The 13,208-nt window shown below is 33.0% G+C and overlaps 2 protein-coding genes across 4 annotated transcripts; both read right to left on the bottom strand.

Annotated features, from left to right (window-relative positions):
* Positions 1-3,449: 3,449 nt before the first annotated feature.
* LOC113872163 (light-harvesting complex-like protein OHP2, chloroplastic) lies at positions 3,450-6,447 on the bottom strand. Its single transcript, XM_027509487.1, has 2 exons — positions 5,864-6,447; positions 3,450-3,868 (listed from the first exon to the last, which is right to left on the bottom strand). Exons 1-2 carry the CDS (start codon positions 6,265-6,267, stop codon positions 3,754-3,756), a joined length of 519 nt encoding a protein of 172 aa, XP_027365288.1. The 5' UTR covers positions 6,268-6,447; the 3' UTR covers positions 3,450-3,753.
* A 906-nt stretch (positions 6,448-7,353) lies between these two features.
* Positions 7,354-13,208, bottom strand: LOC113872162. 3 transcript variants are annotated; one of them, XM_027509484.1, is made up of 3 exons: positions 13,055-13,208; positions 11,559-12,189; positions 7,354-7,935 (listed from the first exon to the last, which is right to left on the bottom strand). In XM_027509484.1, exons 2-3 carry the CDS (start codon positions 12,110-12,112, stop codon positions 7,866-7,868), a joined length of 624 nt encoding a protein of 207 aa, XP_027365285.1. In that variant the 5' UTR covers positions 12,113-12,189; positions 13,055-13,208; the 3' UTR covers positions 7,354-7,865. The 3 variants fall into 3 exon arrangements, with proteins under 3 accessions (XP_027365285.1, XP_027365286.1, XP_027365287.1); XM_027509485.1 differs by having other exon boundaries at positions 7,355-7,935; positions 12,960-13,208; XM_027509486.1 differs by lacking the exon at positions 7,354-7,935 and adding an exon at positions 11,086-11,135 and having other exon boundaries at positions 13,055-13,194.

Raw genomic sequence — 13,208 nt, 5'->3', positions numbered from 1 at the left:
AACGGGTCTTCACTCTTCACGTGCTGCTATGAGTGTGGCTACAAAGAAAAGGAGAAGAGTAGCCGACCATGGACGGCACAAATGGGAAGGTAGGAGTGAGTACAGAGAAGCACACACAGCCAATGTTCTTTGGTTTTTCCTCAGAGAGAAAATGACTGCGCGGTTCTTACTACTTCTTAGAAAGCAAAGGTTGGAACTTGGAAGTGAGAGAGAGAGTGTGTGTGTTGGGCGCACGTGTCTGTCTGTGGCAGAGATGTTTGGATCTTTTATTCTTTTGTTGGGTCCCATTCCGTTTGCCGGCAACATTCTCAGAATGTCGATACCCAACAAGAGTCCGTATGTGCTAACATATGTCCGTATTTCGGTATCTCCCACCTTATTATAATTGCTACATGCTAGTTATATTTTTTTTCTTATTTAAAAATAAGAAAATATACAATTTCTTATTTAAAGCTAATTTTTAAAAATATTTATAAAAAAGAAATGTTGTTTCGTTTTAAGGCAAACAAAAAGTTATTAAATTCAAAAATAATTATAAAAAATTGTATTTATATACTCAAAGAAACGAGTAAGAGTTTAAACATCCAATAGTATTTTACTAGCATAAAATTATTTTAAAGAATTTGTTATAATTTTTTTAATAAGATTTCTTGTAATTATATTCTTTATTTTTTTATAAAAATATAGTTAGAGGAAATAAAGTAATTTATTAGATAAAAAGATAGTAAGATAATGTGTTTCAATATTTTAAAGGTAATTTTGAAAATTAATTAAATTATTAATAAATTTAATGTTATTAACAAAATTTAGTATATTTATTATTTTTTGTAAAGTAACTAAAATGATCTTGTATTTAGGACTTATTTTATTTCTTGAATATTTTATTTTGTATCAAATTATTTCATACAAAATAAATTAACATAGGGTTAAGATAAATTTTATAAAACAAAACTTTTAGAAATCAAAAGCAAATTAAATGTTACTTTTAAAGATTAATTTATGGATTTACTTTTTTAAATTATTCCCCAAAACACAGTTGTTCTACAGAAGGAAAAAAAAAAAACGTTGCAATACATTGGTTCATAAAATAAGACTAGTTTTTGAGCAATATTTAAAAATAATTTTTAATTAAACCTTTATATTTCTAGATTTTTTTGGTGTGTGCTAGAAAATAAAAATTAAAAAGTAATTATATATAACATTACATATAATATCAATTTTTAATTGGTAAAATAAGAAAACTCATCACAAGTTAAACTAGTAGGCAAGGTCCACCATATCCAACGAACATAGAAAACTGACATGTTAATTTTCTCAATTAATATGGTAATGACTTGTCTAATTCAAATAAACTAATGTATATCTCATCAAAACTTGTGTCAAGTTGAGGAAATAACTTCTGAGGTAACAAATTTTATCAATGATGAGTGGTGATGGAGAGAACCAATGTGAACGGAAAGCGTTAAAGACAAGCAATGAGTGAGGTGAGCTGGTGCGCTTCAAGTGTTGTTTTTTTCTAACGTAGGCAGTGATTTGAGATGTCATTGCACTCTCAAAAGTTAAAAGAATTCCAAACTGAACATTCTACGGCTATCCATTCACCATTGTTTACACATTGTTTGCTTTGGGGAAAATAATGAAAGAAAAGAAAAGGGTGGTGAGATAAATTTTTTAAGTTGTTTGGTAAAAACAGGAAAAAGAAAAGGAAGAAAGGTAAAACTTTTCTCTCCCTACAAAACATTCTGACAGCATTGCATACAACGTCATTGGCATCTTTGCTGGCCCTTTGTACTTGTCTAGAATCAATTTCACTAAAATCCAGCAAATAAAGAAAATATAACATAAATTTTTTAAATTAATTATAATTTATTATCAAACACGTAAATTAACTGATAAATGATTTTTTTACATCTTGAGTTTAGAGTTCAAAATTCAGTTAATACATTTATGTTAATTAGTCAAGAGAAAAAGTCTCACTTGAAATAGATTGTCTCCATAAAAAAAATACTTATGATTTAGACAAAATAAAAAATTAGCTTTGCCAATTTCATTTGTCTTGCTTTTTAAGGTAATGAATTAAGATTTCAAATATCATCTAAGGGTTCTGGAAAAATAAAATATTATTTTAATTCTTAAAATTTGTCAATTATTTTAGTCGTTAAAAGATAAAAATTGTCTTTTCCATCTTTAAAAAATGAAAATGTTGATTGATTTAATTGATGAAAAGGATTAAATTGATCATAATTTTTTATCTCTGAGACACAAAAAGGCTAATTCTCATCTTTATCAGGATCCAAATTATCTATAATTTGCGCAGAAACTGAAAGTCCAGTCTAATTTTTGCTTAAGCGAAAATTGGTTAATTTCACATAAATTTATAACAAAATAGCTTCAGCCAATTTTCGTAAAATAAATAATTTAAAAAAAAAATTAAGTGACAAATGACTTAAACAAAAATATTAGGCTTAAGCAAAAAATAGAGACAGAACTTTAATTTTCACTCAATCTTGTCTCCTCCTTCTTCCTAAACTTAACATTCCCTCTTCAACCTCTATATTCAACCCTATTTAACCTTTATATTCAACATTCTTCTTTCTCTTATACTTAATTCTTCTCTTTTTTTTCTAACTCTTTTTTCCTTCAATCTCGTACCAAATTCTTCTCTTCCTCTTTCTCTTCTCACTCCACCCAATACCTATCTCTCCATCTTTTCTTTATACTCAATTCTTCACTTTTGTCTTCCTTCACCGACACTCTTATTATATCACTCGTTCTCCTTATCTACATCAATTCTTAGTCCTTTCTTTTCTCTACATACAACCTTCATCTTTTCAATATAAAATTTGTTTAAGCTAAAATAATTCGTTTAAGCGAATTTGCACAATTCATTTAAGCCAAAAAAATAAACTTATGCTAATTTTGAATATAAAAAAATTGGCAATGAAAGAAGAGGAAAATGAAGAATTAAGTATAGAGAAAAGAGGGAGAGATAAGTATTAAGTGGAGTAAGAATGTGAAAAGAAAAAAGAAGAGAAGAATTAGGTATGAAGTTGAAAAAAAAAAGAATTAAAAAAGAAAAAGAAAAATTAAGTATAAGAGAAAAAAATGAATTGAATATAAAGATTGAAGAGAAAATATTCCGTTTAAGAAGAAGGAGAAAAGAAGATTAAGTAAAAATTAAAACTCTCTACACTCTAATATTTTCGTTTAAGCCATTATCGCTGAAGTCTTTTTTTTTTTTTTTTTACTTAAGCTATTTATTTTATGAAAATTAGCTCAAGACACTTTGTTACAAATTTAAGTGAAATTAATCCATTTTCGCTTAAGTGAATTAGAATTGCTTAAGCAAAAATTGAACTGAATATCGAGTTCCATGCAAACTAGAGACAATCCAAATCCTCTTTTATCATGAGACTCAAAATTGTGAAGAGACAAGTTGCACATTCAAGTGGTACATGTAACAAGAAACCCCATCTAAGGGGAATGAACAATGATGTTCTTACGTAAAATAGTTGAGGCTTTGATTGTGACAATATTACACATCTCATTGATGTTATCTGAAATGCACTTAAAGGCCTACCATATCAATAGCAAGAATTAAAAGAAAAAGGAAAATCGCATTATTGTTATTTAATAGAAGTAAGACAAAGCAAGCTTGCTTGCTATATAAGAAGATGAAACAAATTGATGAACGTTGTTTACACTATGAACAGCAACAAGAACCTATTGACAGTATATATAATATGAAGGTAGTCACTCCAAATCTACAATCCCAAAATTCGATAGAAGTATCTTTACTTGATCAACAAAATTGGAGCCTGTTGCATACTCTGTTAGCAATCCAACAGCAAAACCAAACATTGCCCATCTGTAGAAACAAAATTACAGATTCAAAGGTCAAATAAATAGGCTAAGCAGAATAAGCACAAGCATGCAGATATTCCATACAAGAGCAAAGGTTTCATCTCAAAATGAATATACATATTATTAAACACAAGTAGGTAAATCACAGAAAAGATGCTTCTTTGAGATTAAGCTTGGAGTATAAGGTAATTAACAGCTATATACCACTGAATGGGGAAAAGTACTACGAAATCAATATCTATTGTCATATATTTCATTCATATACAATAACAGCACATCAGAGACAAAAAGAGCTTCTGCCTCATGCTATTTTTTCAGGAAGTAGTGGACAGGATTATTTATAATTGGAGTTATTAATTTGATGTCTTTGTCACTTTATTTTAAGCTGAGCTTCTTAGGTTTCAAATTAAAGTCAAGGATACAGATAAATGATTGAATAAATTACCCATTTAACGGATCAACTGTTTCTGTTCATTGTCATCTTCACAAAGAAACTAAACTGTATAATCTATTTTCTAAGGTCCATAACTATTCAAGTAGCTATTTTGAAATTTGAAAATATTAGAATATAGATTACAAATAATACTAATAATTCGACCTGGGTAATTATTTATCTTAGTAATCAGATTTACAACAATTATCAAGATGACTTTTCTACCAGTTACTGACTGCATATAAATACTAATTGGTCTATCTTTCATTGTGAATTCTGTAAGACTACCCTTGAAGGTTTCTTCTTTATAACGATGTAAGAAAGCTTTAAACCTTCAGGACATATGCATATAAAATTTATTTCAAAGGAGCCTAAGAAGGCTCAAGACACAAAACTAATTTCCCTATGGAGCATCCAAGAGATTTCACATGGATTTTATTTCCCTTAATTTCTCTTCACTTGGAAAATGATTCAATACAGAATGATATTTAATTTGACTGCCACTCCTGCTTGATATGTGTGAGCGCACGCATTTGTATTGCAGTGTAGCCAATAGTTTAAGCTTTTGGGAGAGGTTGTTATAAACATGATACCAGAGCCTCTATGATCAAGTAGACAAGAGTTCAATCCAGGCCTCACTCACATTCTTCTAAATAAAAGTTCAATTTCAGTAAAAGATAGGTGAGCATGTTTATTTTCTATGCTTCAAGCCCAAATACTCTTGCATAAGTATATAAAATGCGAAAACCATCCACAGCCTTAACCTAACAGCTTAAGATTTTAGGATACTTGTTGTTTTGTGACATGCTGAAATATGCTAGGCGATTTGCTAGTCAAATAGTTAGGACAAAGGGTACAATTCCAAATTTGAAGCATCTTTATATTGCAATAAGTTATTGTCTCTTATTACTGATGAGTACTGTAATCAATAATCATAAAAAAACACTGCTGCTTTTAAGAAACAATATAATGGGTTTTCTGAACCTGGAATAATTGTTCCTTCAAAGTATCACTACAAAGGGCAATATAAAATTTGGGGTGCTTTTTTTTTTTATGTTGGAAGTTCAATCCTCCACCAAGCCACCGGAATGTAACGATTTTGGAAGTATCCCTCGAAATTTGCTAGCCTATCATCACAACGCAACTGATAACTGGGACAGATTTGTGTGTATGTTTTTGCGTTTGCAACCACACAAACAGCCACCGGAATGTAACGATTTTGGAAGTATCCCTCGAAATTTGCTAGCCTATCATCACAACGCAACTGATAACTGGGACAGATTTGTGTATGTTTTTGCGTTTGCAACCACACAAACCCAAGTTTCCTCAACAGCAACAAAGTGTTGCTTCCCTATGTTGGTACATCGGAACTAACAAAAACAACTCAAGGTTCATCTAATATTTTGATGAATAGCACATCACTCCAGCATTAAACCAAATAGTAGCTCACAATTAACTAGTTCTACCCACATAAAGAAAACAAAATCAACACAAACCCTCATAAAGAAAAGCTCTAACTTCAATATGACCCAACAGAAAAAATAAAAATAAAAAACAAAATTTTACCTCCCGTTGTTAATCTCATTTCTCCCAATGAAGCCAAACAAAGGACCTTGATCTGCTTCTTCAAGCTTCTTCTGTTTAAAGTATTCTTGCAGCTCCTTAGCCTTTTGCCTTTGAAACTCTAACGTAACAACACTCTTATCATCTCCAACAACAGTAGCACCCTTCTGGGGCTGTGGTGGAGTCTGAGAAGGAGGTGAAGGCTTCAAGGGCTGAGGGACACTACTTGATGGTTCTCTCACAGGAGGAGCCACTGGTCTTCTCAGAGGCCCTTCAGTTTGAGAGTTCCTTATGGTAACTGCAGCATAAGGCTTGAAAGATGAAAATCTAAAAGAATAGGATGGAGTTGATGGAGGTGAGGAACAAGCAGGGATTTTGATGCATGGGAATGAAGATGTCACAGACATTTTTTTCGCTTCGTGATATCCACAATCCTAAGATTTTATTTTTGTTATTTTTATTCTCTCTCTTTTTTTCACTTTTTCTACAACTGGGTTTTGGTTGGACCTGGGGACTTGGACATGTCTTATCAAAATCAGAGGCTATGTGTGTGGACAAGGTTTCGCCAAGTTTCCACAGGAAGAGCAGTTGAGAGATGTAAGTGTCTTAACTTGCACCGTGAATGTCGTATATACCTCTTTTGAGTTCTGCAGTGTTTGACTTAAGAGAATTCGCGATTATACTCACATTTAAAAAAAATTAATAAAATTCTATTTGCATTGCCATATTTTGTTTATAAAAATTGGAAGTAGTAAATTAAAGTGAATCTTAAAATTTATGGATATCAAATCCGGTACTAAATATTTTTGCGGTTATCCGGGTTTCGATAGGTAGCCAGTTTATTGTCGATTGTATGATCATAACAATATAATTATATTTTATGCAGATTAAATATCGTTTCCTCAATCATATTAGAATTAATTACATATTCTTTTGGCTAATTGCTTATATTTTGTTATAATAGCTTACCCATTTGATCAATCAGTTGTTATCTGTATTGATAATCGATTTTAAGGGATTAAAATGAACTAAACTTAATTAATCATTATCCGTTAGCAACTAAAGTGTAATCATGTACATGGCGGTAGCGAAAAACAATGAAGTAGCCTACGAAGAACCAAAGAAAATCTCTTTTAAAGCATTTCTTTAATCACCTTTCAGGAATTACCCCAAAAATTGTTGCACTGCATACGAGAGAATCAATCGCTTTAGCAATTTCATTTTCTATTCATAACATCAAAGTAACAAAGCAGTCAAGAAAAATAGGACACAAATGGGTATCCCAAATTGCAAGAAAAGTGAATCATCCTTAAGACATGGTGAATGAACGTTAATTTTTGGAAAATGATTGTTGACGCCCTAAAATAGGCAGAGGGAGAAAAAAAAAAGGAAGAGAGAGGAGGGGGAAAACAGAAGATGTAAGTGATTATATGATAAAAAATAAGAGAGAGAAATAGAAAACTAAAAATAGATATAAGAAAAAATAAATGTAAAGTTAAAAAGATTTGTTAATTTTTAACCAGAGTAAGCGATCCCAAACAATCAACAGCCTATAAAGGAATCGCACGAACACGAGATTTTTATACTTTTTAACATATAAACCTCCTTAACAAATCCTAGTCTCATCACAAGTTTGTTACCAGGAAGCCACACTGATTTTTACAAAATCTTACATTTGTATTATCTTCCTTCAAGATAACGCCAGTGCATAGAACGAAACCTTTGTTAATCCATATAAAAATAGGAACATAAAGTACCATAAAAATTATGAATCAAAGGCAAAAGAATTCACACATGACAAGAATTATACAAATTGATGAGGAGCAGAGGTGCAAAATTTAAAGCCGCAGCAAGCAATGACAGAATCAATCACTCAGATAAAATGTTGGTGTATATATCTCCACAGGACTGAAAAATCTTTGCTTCTCTTGCTTCAAACCGAGTAGGATTGTGTTAGCTGTGATTGATCCGATGAATGAGCCTGTCATCTTAATGAAACTCCAATTTACATAATCGCACAGGAACAAGTTCTGTCATTTCCACTATCAAATTCATCATCCGATCCATCCACCTCACTGAAGTTGAATGAAAAATAGCATCTTATTAAATCAATTACTACAAGTAGGTAATAAAACATGAAAACAAAAGAAACAAAGAAATATGACTAGGAAAACGTTAGAAACTTTCATCACAACCAACTCATAAGTATAGGAAAAGATATCATAGCAGAATACAAGACATGAATTGTTGTGAACCTATCAGGATTCAGGATACCAGAGATGACAAATTTCCATCAACAGGAATAGTCTGCCCCGTTCAGGACTCTTTCCCTCGATAGTATATTTGGGGAAAGGAAAATGCTTTTTATCCTGTGGACTTCCCATATATCGAAAATGACAAAATCAATCTTAATTTCATATACATGCATGTTTTTGTGTGAGGGAAAGAGAGAAACTTTTTTAGTATTGTCCTCCATATAGTTTGATATATTAATGTGTTTTTAATTTGTTAAAGGAGACCTGAATTTGTCAAATAGCCTTATTTTTTTAATAAGTTGTTATTATTACTATTATTTCACAATTCCAGGGTCCCGAAAAGAATCAGCAAGGGATTGGGGGAATCAAGGATGGAAAATATTTAACTCAATGCAAGAATTGAGGATGAGAATGGGAGAATAATAGGGAAGCAGGGACAAGATACAGGGAGGTTCTTCTCGCTCTAGTGGTGTGTGGGTGCCATCCCTACATGGTTTAGGACAGGCAATTGACACACTGTAGTATGGCCTCACTTATGATATTCTTGTTAGCGATAGTGAACACAGTTGAGACATAACCCCAAAGTTTCCATCATTACAATAAACTTTTTATGATATTGGATTAAAAAAAACTAAATTAAATTTTTGGTCGCTATAGTCACATGCAATTTTAACAAGTCTTAATCCTTACGCCCTTTTATTAATTGAGTGCCTATAATTTTATTCCACTTTTTATTGGATCCTGACATAAGCAGAAGTAATAACACTGACAAAATTTGTTGATGTGGCATATGAAATGTCCATGCATTAACATGAGCTACCTTTTTCCATGTCAATATCACATGTGAGAACTCAATGTTTTCAATATCATTCAATTAAAATAACTAAGCGTCTAAACCCCCTCATTCTCCTGTAACCATCTCACAGGGCCAGTAGAACAAGTCGGCTAGGGTATATCCACCATACATGCACTCTTGGCCATATCCAGTCTACCAAAAATGTGATATCCACAATCATCAGCAGAAAAGAGATGCATTTGAATGGACTACCTGTCAATGCTGTCACGCTGAGGGGCATAGACTTCCCAAAGTCTAACACACTATGGATTGTTGAACTGAAACCAATTAGCCACAAGATGATAAGAACCAAAAACAAGACCTTCTTTATCCTTACAAAAGGAATTGCATTCTACTAGGCCAAGAATGGTAACAAAGACAAATAGGAGATGTGTTTACCAGACGAGCATTAGAAATCTAGATGGGACTATTTTCAAGGATGCAATGAAGGCATCTTAATAGGACCACCAAACACAAGTGTTCACCCACAAAGCTTTAATGATTAGAATTTAGAAGTTGTTAATGTTGGATTTTAAATTTCAATTGTTTAGTGGAGTTGAAACAAGGAAGGAACTCTACAGAAGAAAGAAAGAAAAGAATGAAGGAAAAATTGAGTCCAAAGATGTGGTATCAACATGGAAAAACCTTAACAACGTGTACACACATGTCCATTCAGTCTGCTGGTGCCACCTTGGCAAATTTTGACTGGGTCATAAATTCTACTGATGGCATGGACCCAATTACAAACAGAATAAAACTATAGGAACTCAATTAATGGGAAAAAAGTGCAAGGAGAAATAAAAATTAAGTGAAGTTATGAATACTAAAAGATTATTTAGCCCCAAAAAAAAAAAAAACAGCTACATATGCAAAGCAAACTTTGGTTAGAGTAAATAAAATTGATCTTTAAGGACCCAGAGAAATCAATACTACACATGAGGAGATCACAAACACGATATACAAATACACTTTGTCTGGAATATTACATTCATATATGGACCAATGATGCAAGGCAAATAAATTCAAAATATAACATCAGCAGAGTTTTGCCTCAGTAGACCATTATTTAGCCTCCAAAATAGTTGCCACATCAGAATGGTCCACAATTTGTTTAAAAAAGTGTGCTAAAAGTGGTTTGGTTGTATACAGGTTAACAAGGTGTTCAGTAAAAATTATAGCAAAATTCTTATGATTATCTATAGATTCAAAGGACCTATTAAAACAAGGATTTGCAATATTTCTGCAACATTCATGGTATCAAGTATGGAAATTTCAAAAAAAATAATCTCCCCAACCAAGATGCAAGTTATTTACATTTTATGCAAAACCAGTAGCACACAAGATGCCCAGGGATCAATCGAAGAGTAAAACATCTATTTACTATTAGCAAAGATTTGCAAAAAAGCATTGTTTAATGTAATTAGTATGGGTTAATAAGATAAATAAATAACTAACATAAGCATATGATGTAGAACCTTGGATAAATTATGTGAATATACACAAAGAAAGTTCCAAATAAGGAGAAAGTAGTCAGCGGTGTTTAATGATAATTGTTAAGATATTAAGATAAAGCTTTGCAGATAACAATAAAGTGCAAGAAATGAAATAACAGAAATTAAGTGATTGCACACCCAAAGGAAAGGAGCAAAATAGGGAATCTCTTATTTTAGATATAATTTATGTGGACAAAAGAATAACTTTGATCACAATGGAATTAGGACAATTATAGACACCCAAATGATGATTTTGTAAATTGCCTGACAGAACCTGATCAAACAAGGAAAAAAGAAACAGACATCTAATTTATGTTGAAACCTTAAATAAAGCACCAAGCAAGGTCAAATCTTGGGCACTAGACATAATACCCCTCCGGGATTCCATAGAACTATAAGTTTAGAACCCCCTAACTATGAATTCAACCAGATATCCTGACTTCTTTCTAATCATTTGAGAAAGAAAATTGATTTCCCTAGTGTTTTTCTATAGGTCATATTCTAAAAATAACCTTTCTAAAGCTTCTAAACATATCAGTGATCCTTGCAAGTTTTATATTTTTGCCACATAATTATTTAGAGTGAACTTTGGTTATGCAAAAATGGAAGGAATGAATGACAGGCTTTCAACATTTGTGTCTGAATGCATCCCCACATTTCCATTCAATCATCAAGCACAGCACCAGCTTAGCCTTCAAGATAACAGTTGGACATAACAGAGTTAGATCGAACAAATGTGAAACTCCTTAGTGCTTTTTGAAATCATAGATGCACCTTCTCTAATCAGAATTCAGTTCACACTTCATTTTGCAAAAATGAAAACCTACTTCACTCAACTCAGCCTCAAACCAAAATACTAAACGCTTGATACATCAGTTATCATCATGATATCAGATACTCAGGTCATTAATACTAAAGATGGGGGGGGGGGGTGGTGGGGAGGAATGAAAAGGCCATCCAAACATATCTGATTCACTTGTGTAAATCACAGAAAATCATCATGAGCACCCATTGATAAAATCTAATAAACAAGACCTTCAAAATTCTGCATTTGAACAAAGAGAAAGATTCCCTCTTTAATAATAGCTGATATAGAAGATAAAATATTCAAATACCTGGGCTCAAATTCTCGTATTTCAACAAGCTCACTACCACAATTATCTGTCCACTGCACTTTCCTTCTTTCTGCTTGACCACCAGGAGTACAAATCCCCTGCCCACCTGATGCTTCGTGCTCATTAGTAGCCTCAACAGGAACTGATTTATTAATTTGTGGCTTTTTTATGCTACTTTTAAGTGTAACCTTTCTGTTATCATTTTCATCATCTACATGTGCAGAAGGATCCTTTCCCTTGTTGGAAACCAATGGCCCTGGTGAGACATCATGCTGTTGGGCAGGGCCCACTTTAAGATGAGATGGAGTATCAAGCCCTGCGGAAGTGCGACCAAAGCAAACAAAGGAGGCACACCCGCGGGAGAGGCGGTTCTTTGTGGAAGCCAGCTGGAGCTCGGGATCAGATTCTTGGTCTACCAACTGGTACTGGTTCCACGGCGCAACTCTCATGGGTTTATCCTCATTCCTCTGACCCAAAAGGAGAAGGCTCAGGCCCTTAGTATACCCTGAAGCCGAAGCAGAGAAGAATCCTCCTCCTTCTACTGCCAATAACATCAGTTCTGCTCATCGGCACACCATAAAAATGATTTCTATATGTGGCTCCCTTCTCTCTGAAGAACCAAAGTCACAGCCTTTTCCAACCAAAAGTAATCAGAGATCAGAACAATTTTCCATAATTCCAAAATCTTTCATTTCATATCTACTTTAACTGTTTTTAATAATATTTTCCAATCCATTTATTCCTTTCAGCTACCAAAAGACAGAATATGCTCAGCTGAACAAATTCAATGTTGATAAGATAATAAAAGCACATTTCACAGTGAAGATACAGATTTGAAAGCCTTAAGACTTAAGACAAGGACAATCTCACAGAACTAAAACCACTTTAGAACTTCCTCAAGTTTGTAGATGCTCCAAAGCATGGTGAATCTGTTTGTTTTAAAAAAAAAAAGCAACTAAAAAGGCCACAACATAATTAAGTTTTGTTTTTGCAGAAATCATCAAAATATACAGAAAAAAGTTCAAAACAAAAATTAAAAACATAACTCACTTCATCACCACTCCCAACCATCTCATGTAAACCACCATGTATATATCTGACCTACCTAATGAACATGCATATGACACACACGAATTAAAAATTCCTCTTGATTCATCACCGAGAGAGAGAGAGAGAGAGAGAGAGAGATAAGAAGATCTCTGCTTCTATGTCGCAACCACACACGTTAGCGAGCAATTTCTCAAACGCAATCTCAACTCCAAAAAAGCAAATTAAATTGCAAAACCAAAAACAGAAAAAATAATAATAAAAAAAAAGGAAAGCTTATCAGGTACTTCGCAAATGCAAGAGAAAGGAAAACAGAAACAACAGAACCAAGTCCTGGACAACACGAAATCATACTCAAATCGAACAAAGCAAAGCGAGATTTCAAAGTGTCGGTTTTCGCTCACTTTATCGAGAAATCTTAGATCGAAGAAGGAACGAGTTTACTGTACCAAAACAGTGCCGTAAAATCAACAAGGAAGGTCACCGGCGCGTGGATCAACGGCGACGACTTGTAGCAAGTGAAGTCGCCAGTCGCCAACTGAACGAAAACTCGGCGAGGAATTGAATTGAACAACAATAAGAAGGGGAAAAAAACGGTTCTGT

Source organism: Abrus precatorius, unplaced genomic scaffold, assembly GCF_003935025.1.
Source record: "Abrus precatorius isolate BTA unplaced genomic scaffold, Abrus_2018 Scaffold7, whole genome shotgun sequence".
NCBI classification, from domain to species: domain Eukaryota; kingdom Viridiplantae; phylum Streptophyta; class Magnoliopsida; order Fabales; family Fabaceae; genus Abrus; species Abrus precatorius.
Note: the sequence above shows the minus strand (reverse complement) of the source record. Positions and strands in the feature narration are given on the sequence as shown.